Source organism: Durio zibethinus, chromosome 1, assembly GCF_047325235.1.
Source record: "Durio zibethinus cultivar Kanyao isolate XHJ-2024 chromosome 1, ASM4732523v1, whole genome shotgun sequence".
NCBI lineage: Eukaryota > Viridiplantae > Streptophyta > Magnoliopsida > Malvales > Malvaceae > Durio > Durio zibethinus.
The window spans coordinates 36708175-36735855 of NC_143162.1; the positions used below are offsets into that span (position 1 = coordinate 36708175).

A 27681-nucleotide genomic window follows, 5' to 3' on the forward strand; every position below is an offset into this window, starting at 1 on the left:
GAAAACGGCTCAAAGGCTCAACTTGAGAAAATTGACTCGGCTCTAAAGATCAACTATGGAGCAAGTTGAAACGGATCGTCCAACAATAAAACGCGTAGATCCTAGGTTGAATTAAGACGCCAAAACGGTGTTATTTTGAAACTGCTATAAAAGGCAAAGTTTAAGCTTTCTGTCTCAAATCGCTCTTTTCCCTTCTCTCTCTTCCCTTTTTTTTCTCTCCCCTTTCTTTATAAATCGAATGAACTTCGGTTGAATTTCATCGAATTCTGAAAAATGTGATCGAAATTTAGGTTTTTCACCGTAAAATTCAACGGTTTCTAGGGATGTGTTACCGAAAACTGGGTAATTGACTAAAAAATTCAACCGACGCTGGAAGAGTCACCGAAAAATTCAATCGAAATCTGAAATTTTCAAAAAAAATTTCAAAAAAAATCTATTTTTTTAACAAAAAAAACTCTCTTTTTTTTTTTTGCTTTTCTCTCTCTATTTTTTTATTTTTGTCTTTTTTGTGTATTTTTTATGTGTGTTCTCTAGCCTTATTTATACGGCTTCAATTCTAAAGCCATAAACCAAATAAAATTTTTATTCTTTTGACTTCTAACTTTAAACTCTAATTCAATTTAAATTCTTCAACTCAATCCTTCCGAAATTCAATCACTTTTTTCATTTATTCAACCTTTGTATTTTTTAATTTTTTAATTTTTTAATTTTTTAACAAAAATTAAATATAGACCTCCGAATATATTGGAATGTCTAGAAGGGTTTCTAAACAAACACATTAAATTTATGATGTGTGGTATTAGTACCTTGTATATTGTTCTATTTTTGTCTTTATCTTGAGCTAACTGCTGCCTACGACTGGACAAGTATGTGTCACCATATGATTTTAGTATAGAAAAATTACTGTAGCAGAGGGAATCTTGTGTCATTTTGTTGTCTCACTCTTCAAACCTGTGGTTTGGACTTAATTTGTAGAATGTATCGTAAAATGACTGCCATTTTGTTTAATTTTATTTTTGGTAATACAGTTAAGGGGTATTTGTATCCCAGGATTTGGTTGAATTCTTTCCTCGCTAACTGGACTAGCTTTCTTTGTAGCTTACCTTCAAAACAAAAGCTTGCCATTGCCATATGTCTGTGCGCTTGATAAAGCAATCATTAAAATTGGGCCGCCTATTACATCTAAAATCTAACATAGTTAAGCCCAATCTCAGGGAAAGCCCAAACTAGTTATTGTGACAAGTGCCTGGCAGTGGCAGCGGGCTCGATGTATGGTTACCCAACACAAGTTTCTTTTCCTTTTAGGCCTGATCCTAAACAGCTAATCACTGGGCTGTCAGCCCAAGCTGATAAAATCCATGACCGAGAACACGTGGCAGTGAAAGGTCTCAATCTAGGCCTAGCATCTAGAACCTACTCGGCTAATTAGAGCCATTCTTGCCTCGCTTGCCTTCACCACAGGCAACCCAAAATAGCTTGGAAAAAGTATCGCTCAAGTCCAACCGTTGATCTCTTTAACCACAAAATAGTCAGAGCCGTTGGATTATCCTAATTCTATTCCAAAAATATCTAGCACCTCCATTTATAACTCTTGTGGGCTGTTGCGAGCCACGTTCTTCGTATCTGCTTAACTGTCGTCGTAGCCTCTCTCGATTCCGTCGAATTCTTCCGATCGTTTGACGAAATTTGCTTTTTTATCATGGCTTTTCCCTGCTTTGCTGAAATTTGTGATTACTTCCCTTCGTCACTTGTTCGTCGCTCACGCTATTGTAAGAATCGATTTCTTCTCAGAGATCGAACGAGGTAAGTCGATTAATAATTTTCTGTTATTAATTGCTAGTCTCGATTGTTCGGTTCATAGATGTTCTAAGGTAGAGTTTTGCTCTTATCTTTGTTTGTGAAGGCTCTTTTTGATCTAGCCGAGTTTAATTCAATTCCTCTCTGAAGGGGCTAATCTATCCTCTTGTCGACCTCGGAAATCTGCCTTTGTATCTATATCTGAGGTATTAAGCTTGAATGCTAATCTTCTTTTCCTATGTTCTGGTTCCTTAATTGCTTATTCTGGTTCCTTTGGTGTTTTTAGATCTGGGAACATCTTTCAGATCGGTTTTAAGAATCTGAAATTGTCCAATTGATTTATGGATCAAATTTTGTAAATTGTGGCATGCTGCGATCTGCTTTGTAGTTGAACGACGGTTGTGGCGGTGAACTGGTGTTTAGTCGGAAGAACAAGCTGCAAAAGATTGGACTGGATATTTTGTGAGCTTTTGATTTATTATGTGATTTAACTTTGTTGTGTTATATCGATCTCCTTATTGTAGATTGATGAGGTATTCATTGTTATATCGATCTTCTTAATTGTAGTATGATGAACTAGTCATCTCTATGAGTTGAAAGAATCGAGGGTGTGAAAAATCGTTGCTGAGAAGACGTAAGAGAGGTGAAAAAATTGTGAGGGAAAAGAAACAGAGTGATTGTTTTTGGTGTTATCTGACCTTTGCCATGACAGGTGCGCTTGCATGGCAGGTCAAAAATCCTAATAAATTTTTATTTTTTTTTGGTTTTCCTAGGGGGGAGATGGCACGAGAGATATTTTATTCATTTTTTCCCCGGCTCTCCCCCCTGTGTGTCTCGGCTCTATTGCCTTTTTGCTTAATTTTTTCCTGCATCTCTGATTGCCTATTTGTGATTCATTGCTTTGCGCAAATCATGCAACACTACTTCATATCAAAGCATGCCCATTTGATAGACTGAAGCTGAATTTGATTCTTGACAGAATATATGGTCATCAATGATTGTGATTGCAACTAATAAGGTGTATTCTGTCATTGCAATTTCAACCTAAATGGTTCAATTCTTCACTTATATGTTAGTTAATTCTGTTATAACAACACTATCCCTAACTTCTGAAGCCTGGTTTTGATTTGATTTTATTTCTCCATATGACAATTGGGTTTAATCTAAGTTTGTTTTTAGTTCTCTTAGTCTCATTGCTAGCTTGTTATATATGTCACGTGCTCTTATTTGTGTGATTGGTTATCAAAAGTTAAATAACTTGAACATGCCCATCCATTTGATAAAATGAAATCAATTATTGGTACTGTATTGTTACATCTAGGTTTATGTATTGAACCAGTCTGTACTGGCCATTTTGGTTCTTGTAGTACAAGATTTTTTCTTGTATTTTTTTATAAATTTTCATTTTTTATTCTTTTAATCAATTCCTAATTTTTTGTGATCATTTTTATATTTTCATGGTTTCATTTAAAAATATATATGTTCATTAAAGTAAGCTATTGAACAATAACTTGCTATATTTTCATAATATTTTATATTTATTTCATTTATTCGAGGGTTGAAAATTTATATATTAAATATTTACTAATTTTTAAACATATAGATTCAGTAATTGAGGTGTATTTGTATGTGTATATATTTTATAGACAAAATACTAGATAATGCTGATAAACTTGAAATGGTACGTTGAAACACACTGGTATCGGAGCGCACAGTACCAAAACAAAAATTATATATCCATTGGTAAGGTACTGATTATTTTGATATAGATTTTACTCAGCCTTTGGTTGCTGCTTTTTGATTCAATATGAGCTTAACTGGTATTTGATTAATGGCCCATGGATCTTATTCCTCTATTGGAGAATTTGTTGTAATTTGTATCAAGTGCTGATTGGTGTATTGTAATTTGTGTGGAGGGTTGGGTTCTTTGGTATAATTATCTACTAATTCACCAAATAAGTCATGTGTTTCGTTGACCCAAGTGATGACATTCTTTCCATCTGAGGTTGATATCAAGATGTTATCTATAGCAACTGTGTATTGATGGTGAAGCAGCTTAAAAGTTTTTTTGGAGTCTCATGTTTTCTAATACTCCGAGGAAGGTGAGCAAATTTTTGGATCTTTCTTGCATGGAAATTAGTTTTTGTCTTTTCTATTTGATGGCATGGTGCATTAACTCGTTGAATTTGCCTTGCAGGACTATATGCTGGACTCTTTTGGAATTCCCTCCTTTAGAAAGCTTTAGTTGGTCATGGAGCACCCTATTCAGGAGCATTTGCCGGCAAAGAAATCTTGGTTCAAATACTTCTATATGGTGACTGTCTGTCTTTTCGCTACCCAGTCTACAACTCTACATGCATATAAAAGCACTGAACCAGTAAACCTGAAGAAAATTAGAAAAAAGTGTTTCTGTTGATAGTCTTATTTAGCTTTAGAACTAAAGTCTGTTTCTGCGTGTGTTTCAGTTAAAATGCTACGTTTTGCGCAATCATCGCAGGGACTTATCATGACATTGCCGAGAATATATTAGGATTGCTTCAGAAGGAAGCGCATCTGTCCCTGTGTTAGTCCGATAATGTAACAAAAGTTACTCCTAGATATCACTGTGATCAGCCATGACAATTGGCAAGTTAAAGATAATCACCTAAGTTTCTGACCATTATTTGATACTGTATTTCTGTTTCTTTTAATAGAGGTATAACTGTTTTTTTCTTGAAAGTTTTTAGCTCCTGTACCACGAGTGGTAATCTTTTGAGTTATTAGTTTAGTAGTTCTTTGGGTTGTGTTATCCATTCCGCCCCCCCCCCCCCTTTTTTTAGCCGTCTTTGATTTTAGCTTTTAATTCCTTGCTGCATTTGTTCTTACTGGTTTATTTAACTTGTGAGTTTTCATTCGTTTTCCTTGAACCTATTGTTGTTTTTGTTGGTTATGATAAAGCGGTGATAAGGGTGAAAAACAGAGTAAGAAGAAAGGATTAATTTATATATTTCCTTGCGGAATGTTGAAATTACAGGTAGGCGGGTACTGTTGTTAGTGGTCCATCTTCATCTAATTGCAACGAAATGAGTGCGATTGAGTACCTAAAATAAGTTAGTTGACACGTGGCAGGATTAAACCCGTTTGTGGAGTTATAAGAAGTTTTGAAAGATGTTCATCTTCTCTTCCAAAAAATTTGGTGTAGGCCTGAGGCGAGGGATGAAGAGGCTGCAAAGTTTGGATGTACGCTGGTGAATCCGAATCCTTTGGGCCTTATAGCTCTTTTGGGCTCAAGTTTTGGGCTAGACCGTCCTGATGGAAATAGAACCGTGCATGTGATGCGGATCCGTTAGCACAAAATTGGTAGGGCGCTCAAACATTAAGGTTTGGGAGGCTGGTGGTTCGAAACTAGCTGAATCCTTGATCGTTTGAACTTTTTAACTCTCATGGTCATTATTGTTAACAACATATCCGTGCAGATAAGCCAATGAGGTTTTTGTTTAGTTGCAAGGAAGTTGTTTGGGAACTAAAAGTTTTATTGTGGTTTGGTTAGTTAATTATGTTTTATTTGTTAATTGATTTTTTAGTGAATGTAATTTTTTTATATTTATTTTAACTTAAACATATATATATGCCGCGTGGAAGAGGGAAAAAAAATTGTGAAAAAAGTTTGTCTGGCTTATTTTTCAAAGAGAAGTGAGTAGATTTTTAAGTTTAGTAGTATTTTTTTCAAAAAATATATATAAAAAATTCGAAGGAATAAGTACTTTTGTTGTATTGTTATTTGACATCATGATTTATTTGATTTTTTAAATATTTTTTTAATTGAGTTGGTATTATATGACATCACATTAAATTCGATCGAATTAATAGCGATCTAACGGTGTGTTATAAGGCATGGATTTTAGCTGTAAACTTTTGTTGCTCTGCCTGTTAACCTATGATTGATCACTGGTCAGGAGGATATGTATGTGAAGCCCAATGGACAACGGTGATATTCAAGCAAGCTGACTGCAATAATACTTTGGTGTGGCTTTGGGGATCTGGAGAAGCAACTGTTTCGAGTGTTATTGGCAGCAGATTTCATTGGTAACATGCACCATGGATAGTTTTCTGTGGTAAATCTAATAAATTTATGCTTCCAACGCATATCATAGCATAACTTGTGCTACCTTCCGGTGGAATCTGATATATATATATATATATATATATATATTATCATTCTTGTCCTGTTCTTAACTTTGTGATTATGTTTTTTAAGATTTTCATTTTCTTCATCTCATTGTGGGTAATCCTTGGCTTTTCCGCATTTTTTAAATTCTCTTTCGACGTGTCCACACACCGGTCACCAAGCACTCTCGGCCCATCCGTTTTATATTATTCTCTTTTTCTTTTTTACGGTTTATAACTTCTATGAGCTAAATTCCACTGCAAAATTAATTAAAAATTTGAATTTATCTGATATACTTACACTTATCATTTGATATCGGACAGAAATGAATGATTGCAACGACTTTCAGAATTTTGGCTACCAAGGGACTTCTAGAATGGCATGGAAAATCAATGAGAAAGGACAAAAGAAATAGAGATGAGAAAAGGGGTCGCGGCATGCCACATATTTATGGGTGCTTCGCATAGGAGCAGCTGCCGACAGCCCAGCACTACTTCGGGATGGCTGATGTCTGAGAGCATGAGTCTTACGGTGGCCGACAGTCCGCGAGTTCTATTCTCATTTCGCTTTCACCCCTGGTTTTTATTTTCTCAATTTGTCCCTTATAATGGTTGACTTGTTTTCTTTATAATTTTTTTTTTTTTTTTTTGGAAACAGAAAAGCTTGTTAGTATATTACGACTAGCTTTTATTGATTTTTATAATATAAGTTTGGTAAAATGTTTCTTTATATATTAGTATTGTCATTAAATGAATCATTTGGTTTATTAGATTATACTATTTCCTTTTTATGAGAGTAAAAAAAAATGGATAATTTATTATTAAATTTTATTTAATTTTTTTAATAGACTTTTAATTTAATTAATTTATATTATTATTTTTAAACAATAATATTTAATTTTAAAATTTAAATTTTAACAATTATAATTTTTTCTTATTTTTAGATTATGATTTTTTTATTAAAAAATTTTTAATTTGACATGTAAAGAAATTTAATAAATTGCATTTCATATTTAGAAATTTACTTATTATTATGTGGAAAGAGATAGTAATCTTAAGAAAAAAAAAAGAAAAAAATGGAAGGAATTCAAAGTTAAATTTTCATTGAAAGAAAGTTATTCTATTTTATTTAGCCAAAAAGATTTTATTCTGATATTATACTCTAAAGACTCTGCAAAGCACTAATAATATTCGTTTGTTGTTGCACATGTCTTAACGGGGTAAAATGTAGATTCAGTCTCCGATCTGTTCTCTGTTTATTCCATTGAAGGACAGTTAAAATTCATCACGATGAATGAAACTTGTAACGAAACTGAAAAGAAGCAAACATAGTACAGAAAAAAAGATTACTTTAATTACCTTTCCTGCTTCTGTTCAAAAATATGGTTCCCGTCTGTCTGAATCAGAAAGGAGAGTTTCTTTGCTGCAAAATTAGGTCTGAAATTTCTCACAAAACGACAACAACTTGTGTCATATCATTGGTCCGAGAAAAAAAAAAAAGGCCTATAGTCATAAAGACTGGCCAAAGCACAAGTACCGTATGAGTTGCGCTGAATTTGAATAATATCTGGAGCTAACCAACAAGGGATACCGACTCATATTAGCCAAAAGGTTACCAATCAAGATCCGGGCATTTGAACTCTTTCCTTTTTCGCTTTCAATCTTTTTGTTGGATTACCTGGTCATGTTATAGAATTCCATGCCACTTTTATGGTAAAGAATCAACCCTTTTCTTTTTCCTTTTCATCTAAGAGCAGAGTCTTTGCTCTGTTTCTTTTCACAGGCAGGAGTGAAGGAGAGGTTAGTTTTTTTTTTTTTTTTTTAAAGATGTCAAACCCTGGAAACATCTCTGCAAGACTGCAACTCTGTTTTCATCCGCTTCTTTGACTATCCATTTTAAAAAAAAATTTTCTTTCTATTTATTCATCAACCTTTCATTTTGTTTCTCTTTTGATATTGGTATGTAAAAATGGGTTTTTTACTGAGTTTTTGAATATCTTCTTGTAGTGATTTTGAAGAATGCAGAAGCTTTTCTGGTGTTTTCTGGGTTATCCGAGTTGAATTTATACTATACTTTTTCTCAAAAAAAAAAAAAAAAAAACAAAACAGGAGAAATTAAAAGGGAGTAATGGTCTGGACAGTCTAAAGTTCTATTTTTTCTTACTAGGCCGGTGTAAAAGGCATCTTTTTTTTTCCTTCATTAATATCATTGTAGAATAAAGAATTTTTTTTTTTTTGTTTTTCCATAAAAGACTGTTGATATTTATGAGATCAGAATTCATCAGACGTTTCTCTAATTTTTTTTCTCTACTCATACTTATCGGAAAGTATTAGCAGTCGTTGAATCATGCTTCTTCCACTGATGTAACTTGTAACGTGTGACCCATTTTTACCGTTACTGCTCTTTATGTGAATGTAACTGTTGAGGAATTGACCCCATATTAAAAGACTAGTTGATGATGGAAAATTGATGGTAACTTTGATAATACTAATCTGATCAAATGAATGAAACCAGGTGGAGCTTCTCAGGTCTGATTCAAGCGCATGTCCCAGGACTCGACTCATCTGTGTTTCTACGGTATCATATCTTGCAGTACCATCTTTTTTTCCCCATATTTTTCCCTTGTAGCATCTAGATTCTAGTACCAGCCATCTTAGCAATGTTATCACAGTTCTATGAATGACATCGCTGCAGCAGTAATTCAATATGACACAGCTCTGTTAGCGGCTAGACTTGAACAGTGTTGACTTTTGGTAAAGTTTGCTTTTTTTAAAAAATTGTGGTTGTGTATTAAACTGAAGCTCATGATTTAATTCTTATTTCTTGTGCTATTTTGGTGCTTTATTGTGTTCTTCATAGAATCTTATTGTCTGGTTATATTTGGTGTGAGAGGAACTGAAAGCATATTTTCTATGCAATTTCTTTGACGATTAAGCTGTACAGGGCTAGTTTCTTGATTCTCACATCCATGTTTAGTCTAAAGGCAGATTACTAACCATTTCAGTCAATTAACTCTGAATAATAAGTCCCAAGTCTTATGCAATGTTATGCAGGTTGGACTAGAATCTAGATTGCCAGATTCTAGTATTAGTCACAATGTTTAGTAGATGGAGTAATTCTCATCACAACCAAGAGGATGATTCATTGCAGCATGAATCCAAGGTAATAAAGTTGGAGCAGTTAGTGAATTTGTTTAACTATGGCAAAACTTTTGTGTTGTCTACTGAAATCTCCCTCTGCTGCTCCTTATCTTGGGAAATATAAGATTTAACTCCTAATATTTATTTGCAAATTTGTTTTATTCTGTCTTTAGATTGTGGTTACTTCTTCATTAATGTTTGCTTTTACATGTGAATACAAGCAGGCCAAGGAGCTTAGAGCTGCAATCGGACCACTATCTGAGCGCAGTTCGAAATATTGTACTGATGCCTGCTTGAGGAGATACTTGGAGGCACGAAACTGGAATGTTGACAAATCAAAGAAAATGCTGAATGAGACACTCGAATGGAGATCAACCTATAAGCCTGAGGAAATACGTTGGGTAAGTTAATAAGTCGAGTAGCTGATTTTTTTCCTCGTAATGTTTAGAAAAAGAGAGTTAATGGTGATTAATTGATATATAGTAATAAATAGTATGAGGTTGTTGAGAATCTATTTTCCCTAACCACATTAGGCGCTTTTGTTGTCAGCATGAAGTTGCAGTAGAAGGTGAGACTGGAAAAGTATCCAGAGCAAATTTTCATGACCGACATGGTAGGACTGTTCTTATACTGCGACCAGGAAAGCAGGTAATAGGTTTAATTAAATCAAAATCAAAATCGTTGAGTTATTGTAAGTTTGTAAACTAACATGGCCGAAAATGTTACAGAATACCACATCGTTGGACAATCAGCTTCACCATTTGGTGTATCTGATAGAGAATGCTATCCTAAACCTTCCAGAGGGTCAAGAGCAGATGGCATGGTTGATAGACTTCACTGGGTGGACATTAAGCACAAGTGTGCCCATCAAGTCAGCTCGCGACACTATTAATGTATTACAAAACCACTACCCTGAGAGGCTGGCTATGGCATTTCTCTATAATCCCCCAAGAATTTTTGAAGCATTCTGGAAGGTCTCAATTCTACCCACTGTAATCACATTCTGATTCTTAACTGAGTGCTGAATGTCTCTAGACTTGTACCATGCTTAATCATTTTTAATAATGGTTAAACAATGTGAAGTACAAGTTTTGCAAAAGCTTAATGAGCTTACATTGGTGCATTTTAGCATTGTAAGTTGCTGCTCATGCTCATGATTTGATCTATTAAGATTAACCAGCTTGCTGTGCTTTTGTTTCTGCAGATTGTTAAGTATTTTCTGGATGCTAAAACCTTCCAGAAGGTAAAGTTTGTGTACCCTAAGAACAAAGACAGCGTAGAGCTCATGAGATCATATTTTGATGAGGAAAATCTACCGACTGAATTTGGAGGAAAGGCCATATTGGAGTACAACCACGAAGAATTCTCCAAGCAAATGATCCAGGATGATATCAAGTCTGCCAATTTGTGGGGATTTGATGATAAACTCCAATGCGTTGGCAATGGGCACTCTAGACCTGAGGTTGCTCCGGAGCCTGTTTCCCTTGCACCGCCAGCCAGTTGAGCTACCTGTCGTCACCTTATAATGTAATAAGTTATATATATTTTTTATGGAACCGATTATGAGGTGGACATAGCAAGCAGTGACATGACCTTTTCACTAACGGGCTGAAATTGATGCACGAGTAGGATAACCATTCATCTTGTTGCTGCTTAAAGGGGATTATTTTCTGTCATTCCCCTGATGATGTACCTTGCCACCGGCCTACCCTTTTTTTTTTTTTTTGAACCGGCAGACCCTTCTATATCTATTAAAGAGAAAATAAGCATGTGATGCCTACAAGAAAGCTACCAAATCAGAACTTAAATTGCTATGTCAAAACCTAACACCACACGGGAACCTGGCATGATAGGTAGCTACCGATAATTGAAGTAATGAAGTGAAAGAAGAGAGTATGTCTGAAGCTTACAATATGAAATAATCTGGTGACACAGTCCCATTCTAGTTGATCAAGTATCAATTTCTGATGAGAAAATCAACTCGAAATTGCTATTTGCTGATTCGTATATAGCAGGTTTTTTATTCCTGTGTGCTCAGGTAACTGATCCCCCTCCTCTCAGGAGCTTAATCCTCGCTGAAACTCTCAATGGGAATGACAACATAAAAGTTGGATTCCAAAACCTGTTAGAAATTTAACAGAGAGAAACATTATTCAGCTAATCTCAGTGGGTAATTAAGTGATTATAATGTTGAGAAAAAAAGGCAGTAAGCCAAATCAGATGAAATCAGCTTATGACATTTCGAGATATTCGTTTGTGATGTTCATGATTCGCAGACATAAACACAGATGAAGTCAAGAATATGAGGTCAAAGAGTAATTTTATAAATAAAAAAAAAGGGGGGGGGGGTTGTCAAACATTACTTTTAATAGGATGAGATATTGTGCTGTAATGATGTAAACAAATTTTGGAGAAGGCCGTGGCCCCTGCCAGCCCCTCCATAAACGCTAACACCAAGCAGGAAGTGGGAAAGTACAGCACCAATTGAGTAGGTGGGTTTAAATGCCTCTTGGGTAGTCTTCATGGATTCTACATCTGTTTCCTAGTGTGTATTTATTTATGAGTTAACTAATATTATCAATAAAAAAATTATATAGTGTGTATTAATTTATTTATGAGTTAACTAATATTATGATTAAGAAAAGATTATATACACTCATTTTTATTAAATTTATTTCATGCATTCATATGATATATAAAATTTTAAATTTTTATTATAATTCATTAAAATTTGAGTATTTTTCAATTAAATTTATAAAACAAAAAACGAGTATGTGAAATAAATATAGGGATTGAGTGCATGTAACAATGACCTGAGTTATTAAAAAAAAAAAAAAACACAAGGGAGCGTTTTACAGCAAGAGCATTGATGAGTTTATAGAATCAGGCTTGGAATTCTAATAATATTCTTTTTAAATTCAAAGAAAGCATGAAACCCAGCTACAGGATGAAGGGGTCACAGATCATGAGTTCAAGAAGAAAATAGGGTCCCCAACTCCAACAGAAGATTTAGCCACATTATTGTTCGAGAAGAGGATTCGGGAAACTTTCAACATTGGTTAAAGTCTTCAAATCTTGGCTAGTGTGACCCAAACTTAGGTGTGTCGACTTGACATCGACTGAGCAAATTCAGTTGTGATTTGGTACGCTAGAGAATCTCCGTGTGTCATGGCTTGACCAGGTCAGCGGTTGACTTTTTTTGGCTTGCATCAAATCCAATATGTCAAACAAGAACATAGAAATTTCTTTGCATTTACGTAATCAATCATGTGCACGTTTTTTCAAACTTTTTTTTTTGTCTTTGACTAACTGAAAAATCGGAACCCTAGAGATTTTGAGTATAATTTCTTAAACGCGGACAACGTATTCTCGGACAAGAGGCTTATGATACAATTAACTAACGCAAGCTTAGATGACAGGGTAACAATAATTAAGAGAAATATTATGAAAAAAATGATCCTATTTGGTCGCAATAATATTCTTGGGTCCCATCTAAGAATAGTTATTGCGGGACAATGAAGAATCAGAGAGAAATGGAATGGTAATTTTGCCAATCCGATTATACACTGTTGAGCAAGGAATACGAGGGGAATAGAATAGCTATTCCACCAACCAAACATGATATTAGAGTTCAAAGGCAAAGGAAGGAATAGGGGCCATCACTGACCCATTTCGTTTGCGTGCATGAATCATGCAAAAACATCACGGCAGTGGGGGAAAATATGTAGAAGTATGAAATACGAAAAAAACGTATGGTAAAAATTAAGGTTGACATCAGGTCGGATTTGAGGCGAGTTTTTTTCGTTCTTAATTTGATTTGACTTATTGTTTTAATAAATTCGAATTCGATTTTATTCAAAAAAATTTTTGTTTTTTTATATCCGAATCTGACCTGATCCGATATTATATAAATCGTACTCGATCAAACTCGAAATTAATAAAATATTATTTTTTAAATATAAATATTTTAAAATATCATTATATAAATATATATAAATTAAAATTTAAAAAATTAATTAAAAATAATTTTTTATATAATATCGGATCGAATCGAATCGAATCAAATTCACTTAAATTCTGAATCCGATTATTTTCTAATCTTATCTGATTCAATTTAAAATCTAAATTTCAAAAAAAAAATCGATCTCATAAAATCAAATCGAATGAAAATACGTCGAGAACGGATTGAATTGCCGCCTCAAGTCAAAATATTGGAATGGATAGCTAGTTCTAGATCGGTGGCTTTTATGAAACGCTTTTTGACTTATGACTTATTGCTCGAAAACAATCAGAAAGGTCCATTATTTGTAGCAGAAACTGATTAAATAATTCACATGCAAGTGGTTGGAGTGGATTTTTTTATATGTTCCTCAACAATATGCGTGTTGAAAAATGCTTCAAGTGCATTGTACATGTATTATTAGGATTCTAGAGACTCGCTTGAGACAATATTGAGACTTGCCATAGAAGAAATGTCTTTTTTATCCAACATGTTAGTTGAGGACTTTATTATTTTTTTTTTTGCCCAATATAGGGACTTGGATAAGGCACTATAATTCAACTAGAAACAAACTGATGACGTCGTTCTCTTTTCTCTTTTGTGCGGTTTTTCTGGCACAATAGTTGGTCAGATCAGTCGGGGGATGTTAACTTTTCTAAGGAAATATTAATACAGATCCCATGTCGATTAAGCTGAGTGCCTTCACAAGGAGGGTTCATCCGAGTTACAATGGACAAGGAAATATATATATTAATATATATAGATGTTCCAAATAGCTTTTTGATTGCTTAATTTTGGGGCCTAAATGAAAGGTTTCATCCAAGAAATTTCAGTTCCACGATGTAACAGTGCTTGAACTTCGATTCTAATATCTAGTACATATTAGAAGATGAATTATAAGAGAAAAATTTTTTTTTATAAGTAAATTTATATGATTATAAATATACAGTCTATTAAATTAAGTATGAAAAAAAAATATAAAAAAATAATAAAATTTTATAAGATAAACATCTCATAAAATTACAAGAAATTAATGTTTTTTATGAGTGTATATATTTTAGTGGACTTGAAGAAATTAATATTCTTATATATGCATGTTAGAAGAAAATGAGATGATTTATATAAGTATGGTAGTGTAAATGTATGTGAATAAATTAAAGGACATTGAAAAAATCTACATAGATATGAATGTATGAGTATATATCGGTTTGTATTTATTTGAGTTGATAATATTTCATAGAATTAGATTGATTTGTATTTATTTAAATTGAGAATATTTTATAAAATTAAAAATATTAAAAGGATATATGAGTATTGATTGATATAAATTGTATATTTATAATTTTTTATAATTAATAAATTTTTTTCTAATCCATGAACATAAATTGGATGGAATATAATGTAAAATATTCTATGTCATTTCAATCAAAATCTAAAGTGACTCCGCTATTTGACCCTCCCAACGTAGCGGTCCCGCATTCCATCTATAATGGATTTGTGGGCACTTTTAGGTTTTGGTGCACCAAAAAAGTGACAAAAAAGAAATGTCATAGCCACCTTATACTTAGTCGTCTATCTTATTGAATTTTGCCTTCCCATCCAATTTATATTTTCTCAGATTCGTTTTAGAAAATTGTCGATACTTGAAAATTGCACAATAAAGTATGGTACAGATAGCTGGAAACCAATATGGATTGTTCCACCCGAGCTAAATGCTAATTAGGTGGCAGCCAATGTAGAAAGTCATCGATCGATTCTCCGAAAACAAGTTGTTGGCAAGTAAGTATAGTCAAAGGCTTTATTTTTCTTGTCCCCCTCCACTTTCCCAAGAAGAAATTCTTATCATAATTTATTTCAAATTATGACAATTTCAAATATTAAAAAATTAATATAGATACAATTTAGCTAGTGGTAAAACTTCAACGTAATAGTAAAACTTGTTACAATTCTCGTGGTTCTACAGAAGCCTGTGTATTTGGAAGTATTTTAAAAACAAGGAAAAAATGAACCAACGAAATTTAACAAAGCTATATCCACTTAAGAACCATTCAATTAGAATGTATCTGAAAGTATTTTTCCCCGTATATAAAACTTCAGAAATCATTGAACTTGAAAAAGCCTGAGACGTGCTTCTGTTAAAAGTTCTCTTTATGAAATTCGAACTTTGTGGAGGTCTTGTGAGAAAAGTCCAAAGCTAATTGTCTTAGCTCTTTGGTTAGTGCGGGTGCCCCACAGTAGAAAACTCCTGCATCATTGAATTCATCCATGGAAAAGTATGAAGTAAGTAGCTGCTCAACAAATAATACTCCATTCTATGTAATAGCCGTAGATAGAGAAAAAAGGGGATGGTGGAAGTGAAAACTGACCAATTCTTGCGTCAGGATGATGTACAGCTATCTTTTTGTAGACTTGACGCCAATTTGGCTTGGCAAAGTGGGATTTGACACGAGTTCCAGATACGACGTCCACACCATTTTTGGCGTGGTGAAGTGATTGAAGCATGGTTATGAGAGCTGATCTAGCGTCTCCTTCTTCGTACACACTGGTGCAGTAGTTGTGGAGCTCTATCACCTTCTCCTCATCCATCTCAGCTACTTCGTTCATTATTCCTTTGAACCACTCGAACGAGCCTTGCTCCCTTGTTACCCAGTAGAAGTAGGCTTTTCTTGTCCTGAACCCTTTGTTGTTCTTGTTATTGTAATTTCCATTCTCCAAGGCAGATCCTGGAACCGAATCGTCTGCCACTTTCATGTTGTTGATGATGTCCTTGACGATGCTGATCATTGGGGTGGCACCAATTCCAAGCCCCACCAAGAGCACCACATCGTATTTCTTATAGTCCTGTGCAGGAGCTCCGTATGGACCGTCGATCAAAATCTTGGGAAAGCTGTACAGGAATTAATAGTTAATACAATCGTCAGAAGAAACCAAAAATGCAAAAATATATAAAGCAATGCAATATAGACATGACACATTATTGTTGGTTCTTTCAATAAATTAAATAGTAGGATGAGGAAATCTTACCTAGTGTTGTTTCCTTCTGCCCTGAGCAGTCCGCTCTTCCCAGCAGGTGGAGGTTGACAGACCTGATTAGTATTCGACACAAGCAAAAACTGATGAGTCACTTGATTTCAGTTTCAGGTTTTAACTTACAAAAAGCAAGTAACATTAACCAACCTCAGAGAAAACAGTTTTGAGCTGCCTTGTCCAATCACCTAGAGTTCTAATGTGAACGCTGAGGTAGTCATCTCCTGGTGCTGAAGTGATGGAGAATGGATGCCTACAATTGCCAAAGGTTGGTTTGGTTAGATAAATAGTAAAATTGAAGCAAAGCGTAATTATGAAGTGAGAGCTATCGAATGAGGACCAAAATGTGCATACCACTCAAATGGGGAGACTGCAGAGCAGTTGACAAACATGTATTGCCCACTTTTATATTTGAATCCTTGGGGCTTTGACGTGAACAGTGACAATACATTTCCGGGATATACAGCAACCTTCCATATTTGTGAAGAAAAAAAATCAGTATGTTTCAAAGAAATGTGAAAAACTTTTGGTGCAACTGGGTGGAAGCATGTCATATAGGCTTTTATTTATACCTTGAGAATTTTAACTGCCTTGATACTGGATCTAAAAGCTCGAATCAGCCGTTCGCAAGTATAAAGAGTAATAGGCACTGCTAGATACATCCATGTCTGCAATTAAGGTATGGAAGACTCGCTACTGTCAACGGCATTGTACTAATGATACATATACAATGAATTATGAGAGGGAAAAGAAATGAGAAGAAAGACAAAGAAGAAAAAGCTTACCGTTTTCTGATACCATTTCTTGGTGAGGTACAGGTAAATACCATGAACAATGAGGAGAGTGTAGACAATAACAAAAAGGTGATGGGAATACCAAAATGCGTTAAACCCAGTGAGCTTCTTAAGGAATTTAGGAAGGTTGAGCTTGTTGCGCCTGAACCAAGGAGTCGCAAGTGTGAAGGCTATGGCCATTAGCACCACCATTATAATGCCTGTTATACCTTCTACTCCCTTCACAAACCACCAGTAGTTTGGAGGTTGTTCGTCCCCAAAGTAAGGTTTCATAGGCTCATATTCTTCTTCAGTTGCATGTAGAAGCCGGGGGAAATCACAGGTTAAATGGGCACCTCCGTGTAGGATCACCCCAATGGTGATTCCAACCGCAATAACCTGAATATTACATTACAATAAAAGAGCAATCTAATTTCAGATTACGAAGCACAAATTTGTCACTATTCCAAAAAGTAATAAAAGACTTTTATCAGATAATGTTGAGCATTATGTAGAAGTTTCTTGTTAATAGTATCACTTACCTTGTGGAAATTCAAGTTGTCATCAAAAGGAACAACAACACCCAATTTAGTCTTGTTTCGAAGCCAAGTGATGGTGTTCCGGCACACTGGTAGTAAAATCAAGGCCATGTTGAATTTAAGAGTCTCTGCACCTCCTTTAGCGACGCAAACACAGTAGCCCATCACATCGAACACGGCCTTGTTCCGGTACTGCACGAATTTATAAGCGAATAAACCCCCCACAATGCCAAGCCACAACATCATAACCCAGACCCTTTGCCAGTTATCCATTATAAAGTACTTAGTCTTCTGATACCACCTTTTTATTGGGTTGTTCTCTTGAGTAGGTTTGAGTTTCTGGCTTAACATTTGACTCAGAATACGACTATCTCCTATCCTAACAGATTGATTTGGAGCTTGCAATAGGAGAGTTTCCAGGTTGTAAATCTGTTCAGTGCCAAAAGCCAGTAACATTAGGAAATAAAGATAACATAGGACAAGAGCAAGATAGATTTGTCCTTGGGGTGATCTAATTTACCATGATGTATCCAGCATTATCAGGATCCAATTCTTCCATGATCAAAGCAGCATATTCTTCAGCCTGTTTCTGAATGTTAGCAAGTTTGTTTGCCGAAGCACTGAGACTGATAATCTACAAAATAAAATTCATATTGTTAGAAATATTGGAAAAATAATAAAATAGTACAAGTTACGTAATGATAAGAAATGTTTGCCATTTCTAGTTGGTTGAATGAGGTCGGTCGGTATGACCATGCGGATTCCTACCTCCTTGACTTCTTCTTCTGTGATCCTTCCATCAGCGTCTTTGTCCACCCTTCATAATTACAAATTACACTTAGTAAACAAGCACTAAGATTAAAAAAAATGAGATTTTCTTTCAATTGATCAAATTTACATGGATAAAATTGAGGAATACGAAAGCAAGAGAAAGTGTTTTGAATAAATGAAGGGAGGAAACAACATACATGTCAAAGAAAGTTTGGAGTCTAGAGTCAAAACTTTCGTCAGAAATCTGATCCCAGAACTGTTTGAGCTGTATTTTATTGATTAACTCTCCGGTTACATTATGCCTCCGAGCAAGTGCTTGAAACAGCTCACCGGCAAATTCCTTAGACTGGTTCATCCCTGTAGATCACAGAATAAGAAAATATGTAAAGCTTTTGATTTTATGCGTCTTCCAGGGTAAGGTAAAACAAGAAAAACTTACAACTAATTTTTATTTTTGGATCAAGAAATACGCACCGATGCATTCAGCGAATTGGGAGCGGTGAAGAAGGCCATTAGTTGAAGCAGTTAAATCATTGAACCGCTTCTCGACAGAAGACCATCCATTTCCAGATGCCCCAGTTTTGGTAGTGATAAACTTGAGTCCTTTCAAGGCATGAGCTGCAGCAGATTTATTCCTATCAAATCTCCTGCCTGCATTAGAAGATCTTCTTGAAACTACACGTTTCAGTTCCTGAGAAACCTGTTTAATTTGAGCCGACGTGTTCCTCAAATACGAACGAAAAGAAGCAGACTTGTTCTCCAGAGTTCTCTTAGCTAGCAACGCTAACTCAGGGTCTTCGTTACCTCCATCTGCACCTTGAACGCTGTGAACCGCGACAGAATCGTCTCGGATATCCAGGGTGATTTCCACATAGGCATCATTCTCATCAGCATGAGAAGAAAAACCAGCTGCGCTTCCTGTGGAGTTAGTCTTGGCCATGGTGATTTCAGGTGGAAGGTTGAATCTTGCACTCTTTTTAGAAGCTCTTTTGCTTGAAACTGGAGCACCACTTGAGCCTAATGGTCCACTAAACGCTGCCCTGTCGCTTGCTATACTTTCTGTATCGGAATTATTCTCCGAGTAAGCCCCTCTCCATTCCTCGTTCCTCATTTTTTTTTTCTCTTTTCTGAATGAGAGATTGGAACAGAAAATTTGTTATGCACAACAAGAATTCAAAATTGGTTCCTCCAACTGTGAATTACTAATCAAAAGTGCATGTAAAAGAAAAGGTGGATTCTGACAAGAAAAAAGAGATGATCGAAGGAAGATTTTTCTAAAAGATTTTAAGCAACCCTTTAATGTTCTGGTTTTTCAAGAGAAAAGAGCTTCCTTATATAGTAATGGCCAACGGTCACAGACGCAAATGAGAAACTTACAGGAAGCAAACTTCATGGCGCCGGTCAAACGACCTTTCACACCCCATATTTATTTATTTTTTTAATTTTTCTGAGTAGAATCCCAAATCCTGACTTCCACTTTTAAGTACCTTTTTTTTTTTTTTTTTTTTGCATTTGTTTAAAAACTGGAAAATTTAATTCAATGGTGAAACTTCTCATGGAATTTCTAACAGGAATTAATTATAATAATGTTATGGAATTAACATATGCACAAATTTGATGATGATTGAATAAACAAATATTAAGGTTTAGTTTTGTATTATTATTGTGGTGGAAAAGAGTCTCAATTAAAAACATGTGTTTAAAAGTATGTTAAAATATTTTAATGTTAAATGTTAAAGTGAAAAAGTGTTGTGATAAATTAAAATATTTTATAAAATATGTACAAATTAATAAAATTTAAAAATATAATAATAATAATAATAATAAAGATGTTTTATTTACAAAATTTAGGATTTAACCACAAAAGTACTTATTTATGAGTTTTTTAATTTAGACTTACAAACCAAAATTTTAAATGTTAAAGTTATATTTCTTTTATTGTTCGATATTGAAATTGAATCAAAATGACATTTGAATTGAGAAAAAATCATTTTCTACTTTAATACTAAATCAAATCTAAGAAATTTCATTTTACTTTAATACTATATTTCTTTTCTTACCATTTGGCCCAAACTTAATGTTTGACATAGAATTATTCAGATTAAACAAAATTTATTTCACTGTTAAATTATTTAAGTGAAAAAGGAAAAAAAATTATGTTTAAAATTTGTTAAAGGATAAAAATCTCCTAAATATAATTTAATAAAATCATTTAAGTTTCTAACATTAAATTATCAATCTAAGTATTTAATTTTTTATTTCGATTCGATTAAACTCTTAAATAAACAAAATATAATCATTTAATAAATTTTAATCAATTCATTTTTTAACTATATTTTATTAAATTATTAAAAAAATTTTAAAAGTAAGAAAGAGAAAATAGATAATAAATTTTTTAAAAAAATTTTCACATATATTACTAGCATCGCATAGCAAACTTTAATTTATTTTATTGAAATTACATTTATTTTTTTTAGATAGCAAAAAGATAATTACATTAATTTTTTATTTAAATAAAGATTCAATTAAATGCATGTTAAAGAGATTGATTGGTTATAATAAAAAAGAAAAACGTAAATGACTTTTTAATTATAATTCAAAGATTTTTTTGACCTTTAAACCTTTTGGAAAATTGGTGAATTGTTTTTTTCTGTCAAGTGGACTGCATTCGTATATTAAAAAAAAGTTATGAAAATGCAAGACACGATAGATATACAGCTGAAAATTCTAAATTGTCATCCTTATCCTTAGAGTCAAGCCCACCACATCCGTACGAAAAAAATCAAAGGTTGCAATTTAAAAATAAAAATCATATAAATATTAAAATTTAAATTTAAATCTGTTAAACGATTCTTTTTAAAAATTATTAAGATTACGTAAGGGTAATTATTATAAACAAAATTTTCCTTCATTCAGTGACCCAATAGAACGGGAAGTTCTCATACATTATCAATGGCAAAAAGACATTATGATAATCTTGAAGATTGATAATTTTATTTTTAGGAAAATAAAACGAAAATAATAACAAAAAAAAATATTACTTATAAATCTATAAATAAGTGAATTCTCTAAAAAAATTACATTAATATTAGGTATAATGAAAGTTACTTTTTATTTTTAAATTTGATTTTTATTTTTTTAATAAAATAAAATTCAACTGTTGGCTACAGATATAATTATTATAAATCTTAATTGAAGACCAACGAACTAGAAACGAACTGATTTTATAAATCCTAAATGTCAAACACAGTTAATACTTTATCATGCTCTGTTTTTATTTGTTAAAATTTTATTATTCTCTTTCAATAATAAACCAAAAAAAGAAAAAGAAATTTCATTTTCAAACGAGTAATCCATTTAAGACTAACATTCCCAATGTTATAATAAAAATTTTAAACTTAAATTATTAATAATAAAAAAGTGATTAATGTCAAATCCAAATTTTAATTTAATTAATTCATATTATTATTTTTAATATTTAATAATTTTAAATTTTAAATTTTATTTTTTTTGAAGCAAAGCTTCTGTGCAGTCAACCTCGGGCCTCCGCCACGAATTTTTAGTGATATTTTCCTTCTCATCAACCAATGCCATGTTAATTTATTTTTGAAAATGAGCTAAACTCGACATTTAATTATGGGAATTGCATATTATATCTACATATTTTTTTGACCTATCAATATCGAGTCCACTGGATATATCATTATTTGGTTTATAAATTATTTATTTTTTAAAATTATTATTATTATTATTATTATTTATAAAAAGATCAAATCTTACGAAAATTAAAAAAGAAGAATTTGTAAATGTTAGACAAAAGCTAAAATTCACCTTAAAAAAAAAAAAGATAAAACTATTTAAATTAAATTTCAAATTCATTTATATTTTAATATCATTGTTATATACGCATACAATTAATGTGATTCATTTAATAAACACTTATTAACTCATTTAACTTAATTAATTAAATAAAAAATAGTGTTAAAGGGGTCATTAACACAAAAATAACGTATCAAACTTGGTTAGACTTCCTTTATTACATACTAATATTTTATCATAAAAATAAAAAATTTTCAATAAATTTAATTGTTTATAATAGATTAATTGAGTTTGATATCTAGAATAATTCATACGATGAACAAATACTCATTGAATTAGTATTAAATAAACTATGTGACAATTTCAATTTTAAAGGCGTAGATTCTAGAGGCTAGAGATGAAAATTTTGCGTCAATTCTAATGTATATATAAAATTAATAATTTATGTTTTTATTTTGTATAAAATATTAAAATTTATATATTTATATTATATTTTATATAAAAATTATATATCATAATTTATATTAATAAAAAATATATTTTATTTTTTAAAAATTTTAAATAAGATTATTTTTATATATAATTTTTTTATTATATCAGTGTATAATATTTTAAATTGATAGGTTTCACTTATACGCGGAGTGCATGCACGTGTAATAGCAAAGTCTGAAAAAGAGGGAAGAAAAGCATTTCAATCTTTAGATACGGATGACTCGGCTTTGCTCCAAAAAATCATGCGGACCTAACCTACAATTGCGGTGTTCAAATTCTTCATCATTTTTGTTGGTTTGTGTCAACAGGCTGGAACACACTTCCATTACTTTTCTCCTTACGCTGAAATTTCAAAATGAATGTTTCTTGTGCCACGGTGGAGAAGTTACGCACCCAAGAGAGCATATTAGATTTGAAAATTATATAACGATATAATATAAAAATGATATAAATAAAATATATAAAAATAATATAGTTTTAAATTTTAATAAAAATTATAAATAAATTAAATAAAATTAAACATATATATTTTATATTTTTTTATTAATATAAATTATAAATTATTGTATATAATTTTTATATAAAATATAATATAAATACATAAATTATTAATATTTTATAGGATATAAATTAACAAATTCTCAAATCTAAAACAGACCAACAGGGTCTTTTATGATTTTTGTTTTTGGGTGGAAAAGACTTGGAATTCGTTCTAGTAAAATCTGCCCCGGTTAACAACAATATCCAAAAAATCAAAGCAAAGACTTACTTAGGATGAATAGTAAAGTATCAACTCTTAATTCAATAATCATAATTCAATCTTTGACAATGGGTATATGTTATGGTCCCAACTGGTAGACCTGGTTTAACATCGTCCGACCAAGAATTTGGATAAGATGTTTAGTTGAATCAAAATACCAAATTGCTGTACTTCTCAAATTCGGGAAGTTTTGGAAACTTGACATGTTGGAAAATGTTGCTTACACAATTGGTGCACGATCTGATGGAGATTTCCATCACAAACCTTCAAGGGGGTTAAGAAAAAATGGCATGCTTTGACACTTGATAGACTTTGATTGGCTTATTTGCATTAATTAGCTAGTTTTGGATTCATGCTCGCAAGTACAATTATCCCCCATAAATGAAAAAAGAATCTGCAACAATGGAGTTCTTCAGACAAAGTTGAAGGCCTGGAAGGAACCATAGAAATTTGACTAAACTGTTCGGCTTTCTCTAGTCATTAGGTTGTTCTTTTTTTTTCTATCAATGCACATTAAAGCAAGTAGTACCATGTTCCATTAATGAAAACAGACCGCATCCCAATTTTCTCAAAGATTTATGTACAGGGAAATACAAGTCATACAGACTTCGACATGTATAGCCTCAGAAACATTTAATTTCCCAACAATAAACTATTTATCTAACAAACTAATCACAAAGCAAGGCAAAATACAGGAAAAAAGAGAATATTAACTGAAGGGGAACTACTCAATCAAAATCTGCAGTCAATGATGCAACATTGTAAACAAGATGATGTTAGATGCCTTTGGATCTCAAGGGAGCAGATAGTAATGGCAATTCAGATGAAAGGAATCAGATAAGCCGCCTTTTGAAGTTTCTAGTGGTTGCTTGGTAAGTTCGAACCAGTAAGCCAACTCCGATACCAATGCCAAGACAAACGCTAAGACCAATCCCTACACCAACCCTTACACCTGCATTGAACCATGAGAGTTCACCATCTTCACCATCTATGTACTCTGTCCTCCTCCAGTACATATTGCTGTAGTCTTCATCATTTTCTTGTTTGTAGTTTCCGTATTCTGCCACCTACAAATGGACAGTAATGAAACAAGTTAGAGATGAGCACATGTTAAAGACTCCCTCCAATTCTCTCGAGGATGAAGAGAAAGCCTGAACTGACAAAGTTTTGTCCACAGATCTCCGATCATGGAGTAAGAATATTCATTCTTATTCTCTAAAGATAACAACAACTAATCCAAAAGATACCAAAGAAGAAAAAACTAAACACAAATACCTAAAGTTTACATGAAATATGCTTCCAAAGAGGGTTCAACACATATCAGTTTTCCCCCATGATATAGTTACTTGGAAGAGAAAGAGATCTACTTTCAATATATCAGGTGGGTTGAAACAGCCAGCAATAATTGAGATCTATAAAACAATGGTATTGTTCAAACCAAATATTTGAAAAAACTATAGAATGCTCAGATGTTCCAACCAGTTTCTTGGTTGCAACAGCTCAGTCTATCTATTCATGCAATAGGAAGTTTTGTGCAAAGTCCGAAGCCAAAAGATCAACAAATAAGGTCTGAGTACAGGCATGCAAAGCAATTCCAATTTAATGTATTGTTTCAAGATAAAAGTTCAGCTAAGAAACAAGATTAAGCAAACATCATTGACCATTAATTGGCTTGCAAGTTGCAATTAATCAAACACTCAGATTGCAACAAACTCTATAAACACAACATTTGCTTTAGGAGCAGAAAATGGGGGGTGCCCCAACAAGAAAATAGCAAGAAACAGCCGGGAGAGGTGGGCCTTTACATGACACCAACACAGTATGGCTCTAGTGGGCAAAGAGACATCAGGATCTTGCAGAACAATTACAACGAAAACTATATTATAAGAGAAAAGGAAATGGGGTATATATATCCCATCACTCAAAAATGGCGAATTGCATACGCTCATGACACATATAGGATAAAGATTCTTTTCCCAATCCATGCATCAAATCTAACAAGAATGGACCATATTGCAAAAAGAAACATGTTTCAAGACAGGAAGCACGTTGGCAGCCATAAAGAGGACGGAACTAACATAAAATCAGAACTTCACTGAGTTTCAAATCACAGAAATTTGACCAAAGCTTATGAATGGCCATCCTTAAATATACGAAACATAAGCCGCTAAAATGTAAGATTAAGAGCAACACCAAAGCTTTGCTCAAACACAGTATACCTCAAAATCAGTAAACTGAAATGAACAGAAAAGAAATGGAATTTCAATACTGATTGGTAACTGGTATGTTACCTGCAAATTAAGTCCAGGTGACTTATCTTTCTCGCATTCAGTGCTCTCATATTCTGGGATTGTATCTAACATGCCCTTCCTATTATGCTTCTTCCGGTAATTAAGTTGCAATGTTTTAGTCAAGATGATTGGTGTTCCAGAGAAGCAACCCGCAACATAAACCTCAATGGTTGGTGGTGATAATTCCGGACAAAATATGTGCTTTCCCTTCAGGAAACCACTGCCAGATGTGATTTCTGATTCACAATTAATGCTCCATCGTTTCACATAATTTTTTGCTTCCCCAATGAAGCCATTATAACTAGACATTTCCAATACTCCAGAGAGAATGAGATCCTTTTTATCAAACACCTCAAATTTCACACTTCCCATCAACCGAATACTATCTGTACTCACAAAGGTAGCTTCTTCTGATTTCTTATCTACCCGATCCCTTCTAAGGAGTAAAGAGACCCCATCAGAGTATATGCCGCTTCTAGTGCCATTAACTTCCAAAAGGGTGTCGGGGTCTAGAGGGATATGATTGAGAGTTAGAAACTCTGGAGTCGAATCATCAACTTGAAAATTGCTGACTCTAACATAGAAGACTCTCAAATCAAACCAGAGTGATGATAATCTGGAACATGGTTGGAATGGCGAGTCCCTAATAAGATGAAGGTTGTGACCTGCCACTTTACCATTTTCTGGTTTTTCACATGGACCCTTCATGATTGAGGAGCTTAATCTCACTGAAACCCTCTAACATCAATTAGAATCACAACATTGGAAGCACCACAGAAATTGGTATCAAATTGCCAGTGAAAACCTGTTACAAGATTAGGAGAGTAATGCCAGTCAGATAATCACAAGGAATAATATAAGTCATACAAATCAACTTGCACGAAATTACGGAGAGGGAGAGGGTGGAGGAAGAAAGAATATACGAGAAAAATTCCGAGGAAAGCAAGATAAGAGGTTTCCAGGTAAATTTTTAGGAACAGAAACCCTTGAAATATGGAAAAGAAAAGGAAAAATCATAACAGAGAGAAGATATGCAATCAAACGATATTGTCTTATGGCCAAACAAAGAAGAAAATTTTCCAACTTTACCATATGACAACATGGCTAACAGAGATTATACAAAAGCATACATTTTTTTTAAAAAAAAATACATAATTAATTGTTATCTATCCCAAAGTAATTAAAAAAAAAAGTTTTAGATTTCAGATATGCAGACTTTAAGGAACATAAAAAAGCTAAAAAAAGATATGATTTTCTATTGCATTTCTGAAATTTCAATAAACCACAAAATAATTAAGACAACCAAGTGGGAATTTAAAAGAAAGATCAACTTCTAAACAAAATTCGTCATTTGGAAATTGAAATAAAAGTATCCACCAGCAGTCAACCAGGGGATCCTACAGTTAAGCAAACCAGGAGTCAGCTTTCCTTACCTCTATGTTTAGGAATCAAAGCAAACAAAAGGATAAAATTGAAGAACTTACTAACTCTTGAGCTATCCTCTTCTTCTTCTTTCAAGGGAATACAAAAATGAAAAGCAGGAGAGAGAGACAGAGAGAGAGAGAGGGAAGGAAAAAGGAAATTTTAAGACAAAAAAAGCCAGGCAATTAACAAATAAGCACAGATCACACAACCAGCCAAATTATGTAAATACCAGTTTCTTCAGAAACACATGGCACCACAAACGGAAAACAAAAGAATTTTCATACCACAAAGATTAATCTTACCAGGAAAATTTTCCATCCACAAAGATACCAACTTGCAGAAATATATATTGTGATATTGTCTTCTACAATCCAAATAATCCAACTCTTCTAGCTACTGACTTGTCACGCAACTTTCCACCTCTAAGATTAAAGCTTTTGATTTGCTAAATAAATCTTCAAAGACCCAAAAGTCTCCAAGCACCTCCAGCCTTATATATTAGCCACAGTAGCAATCTGTTTCTTTTACTTCTTTCTTAAGATTTATTATAGAGCTGTGGTAATTCTTCATATCTCCAAAATGGGTTGTCCCAAAAATGTAAAATTGAGTGAGTGATGGGACGTTCTGATGACTTTTTTCTTTCTTTTTCTTTTTCTTATTTTACGGTTAATGGTGAAAAATGGTTGGATATGAGGTGGAC

General features: G+C 33.2%; 4 protein-coding genes across 27 annotated transcripts; 2 read left to right on the forward strand and 2 right to left on the reverse strand.

Annotated features, from left to right (window-relative positions):
* The first annotated feature begins 1612 nt into the window (after positions 1-1612).
* Positions 1613-6675, forward strand: LOC111312707 (uncharacterized). Of its 19 annotated transcripts, none has more exons than XR_016346520.1 (9): positions 1613-1803; positions 1904-2003; positions 2084-3899; positions 3995-4111; positions 4263-4492; positions 4735-4810; positions 4906-5321; positions 5733-5891; positions 6268-6675. XR_016346520.1 is itself a non-coding variant. In XM_089768323.1 (6 exons), exons 3-6 carry the CDS (start codon positions 3841-3843, stop codon positions 4976-4978), a joined length of 339 nt encoding a protein of 112 aa, XP_089624449.1. In that variant the 5' UTR covers positions 1613-1803; positions 1904-2003; positions 2084-3840; the 3' UTR covers positions 4979-5348. The 19 variants fall into 19 exon arrangements, 2 of the variants coding, with proteins under 2 accessions (XP_089624449.1, XP_089624456.1); XR_016346499.1 differs by lacking the exon at positions 4263-4492 and having other exon boundaries at positions 4892-5157; positions 5253-5321; XR_016346504.1 differs by lacking the exon at positions 4263-4492 and having other exon boundaries at positions 4892-5136; positions 5253-5321.
* An 808-nt stretch (positions 6676-7483) lies between these two features.
* On the forward strand, positions 7484-10688 carry LOC111312709 (uncharacterized). Of its 5 annotated transcripts, none has more exons than XM_022913229.2 (7): positions 7484-7656; positions 8459-8521; positions 8998-9106; positions 9309-9485; positions 9634-9732; positions 9813-10058; positions 10289-10688. In XM_022913229.2, the coding sequence occupies exons 3-7, from the start codon at positions 9041-9043 to the stop codon at positions 10586-10588; spliced, it is 888 nt and encodes a 295-aa protein (XP_022768964.1). In that variant the 5' UTR covers positions 7484-7656; positions 8459-8521; positions 8998-9040; the 3' UTR covers positions 10589-10688. The 5 variants fall into 5 exon arrangements, with proteins under 5 accessions (XP_022768964.1, XP_022768963.1, XP_022768966.1 ...); XM_022913228.2 differs by having other exon boundaries at positions 7486-7743; XM_022913231.2 differs by having other exon boundaries at positions 7537-7554.
* A 4217-nt stretch (positions 10689-14905) lies between these two features.
* Positions 14906-19590, reverse strand: LOC111312710 (respiratory burst oxidase homolog protein D-like). The gene is made up of 12 exons (XM_022913235.2): positions 18669-19590; positions 18392-18551; positions 18192-18240; positions 17944-18057; positions 17427-17852; positions 16897-17283; positions 16684-16779; positions 16466-16581; positions 16262-16364; positions 16109-16170; positions 15451-15971; positions 14906-15329 (listed from the first exon to the last, which is right to left on the reverse strand). Exons 1-12 carry the CDS (start codon positions 19303-19305, stop codon positions 15220-15222), a joined length of 2781 nt encoding a protein of 926 aa, XP_022768970.1. The 5' UTR covers positions 19306-19590; the 3' UTR covers positions 14906-15219.
* A 4213-nt stretch (positions 19591-23803) lies between these two features.
* On the reverse strand, positions 23804-27677 carry LOC111312711 (uncharacterized protein At1g01500-like). Of its 2 annotated transcripts, none has more exons than XM_022913236.2 (3): positions 27284-27677; positions 25557-26361; positions 23804-24332 (listed from the first exon to the last, which is right to left on the reverse strand). In XM_022913236.2, exons 2-3 carry the CDS (start codon positions 26262-26264, stop codon positions 24099-24101), a joined length of 942 nt encoding a protein of 313 aa, XP_022768971.2. In that variant the 5' UTR covers positions 26265-26361; positions 27284-27677; the 3' UTR covers positions 23804-24098. The 2 variants fall into 2 exon arrangements, with proteins under 2 accessions (XP_022768971.2, XP_022768972.2); XM_022913237.2 differs by lacking the exon at positions 27284-27677 and adding an exon at positions 27041-27197.
* Positions 27678-27681: the final 4 nt, after the last annotated feature.

Bases quoted from the DNA above. Each gene is read 5' to 3' on its own strand.
- LOC111312707 (XM_089768323.1), top strand. From the start codon at position 3,841: ATGGTGAAGCAGCTTAAAAGTTTTTTTGGAGTCTCATGTTTTCTAATA. The intron at 3,900-3,994 runs GTGAGCAAATTT...TTTGCCTTGCAG, and splicing joins TTTCTAATACTCCGAGGAAG to GACTATATGCTGGACTCTTT. The intron at 4,811-4,891 runs GTAGGCGGGTAC...AAAATAAGTTAG, and splicing joins GCGGAATGTTGAAATTACAG to TTGACACGTGGCAGGATTAA.
- LOC111312709 (XM_022913229.2), top strand. From the start codon at position 9,041: ATGTTTAGTAGATGGAGTAATTCTCATCACAACCAAGAGGATGATTCA. The intron at 9,486-9,633 runs GTAAGTTAATAA...TTTTGTTGTCAG, and splicing joins AGCCTGAGGAAATACGTTGG to CATGAAGTTGCAGTAGAAGG. The intron at 10,059-10,288 runs GTCTCAATTCTA...TTGTTTCTGCAG, and splicing joins TTTTTGAAGCATTCTGGAAG to ATTGTTAAGTATTTTCTGGA.
- LOC111312710 (XM_022913235.2), bottom strand. From the start codon at position 19,305: ATGAGGAACGAGGAATGGAGAGGGGCTTACTCGGAGAATAATTCCGAT. The intron at 16,780-16,896 runs GTAAGCTTTTTC...CCTTAATTGCAG, and splicing joins AGAAATGGTATCAGAAAACG to ACATGGATGTATCTAGCAGT. The intron at 16,582-16,683 runs GTATAAATAAAA...CAAATATGGAAG, and splicing joins AGGCAGTTAAAATTCTCAAG to GTTGCTGTATATCCCGGAAA.
- LOC111312711 (XM_022913236.2), bottom strand. From the start codon at position 26,264: ATGAAGGGTCCATGTGAAAAACCAGAAAATGGTAAAGTGGCAGGTCAC. The intron at 24,333-25,556 runs GTAACATACCAG...GTCCATTTGTAG, and splicing joins CACCTGGACTTAATTTGCAG to GTGGCAGAATACGGAAACTA.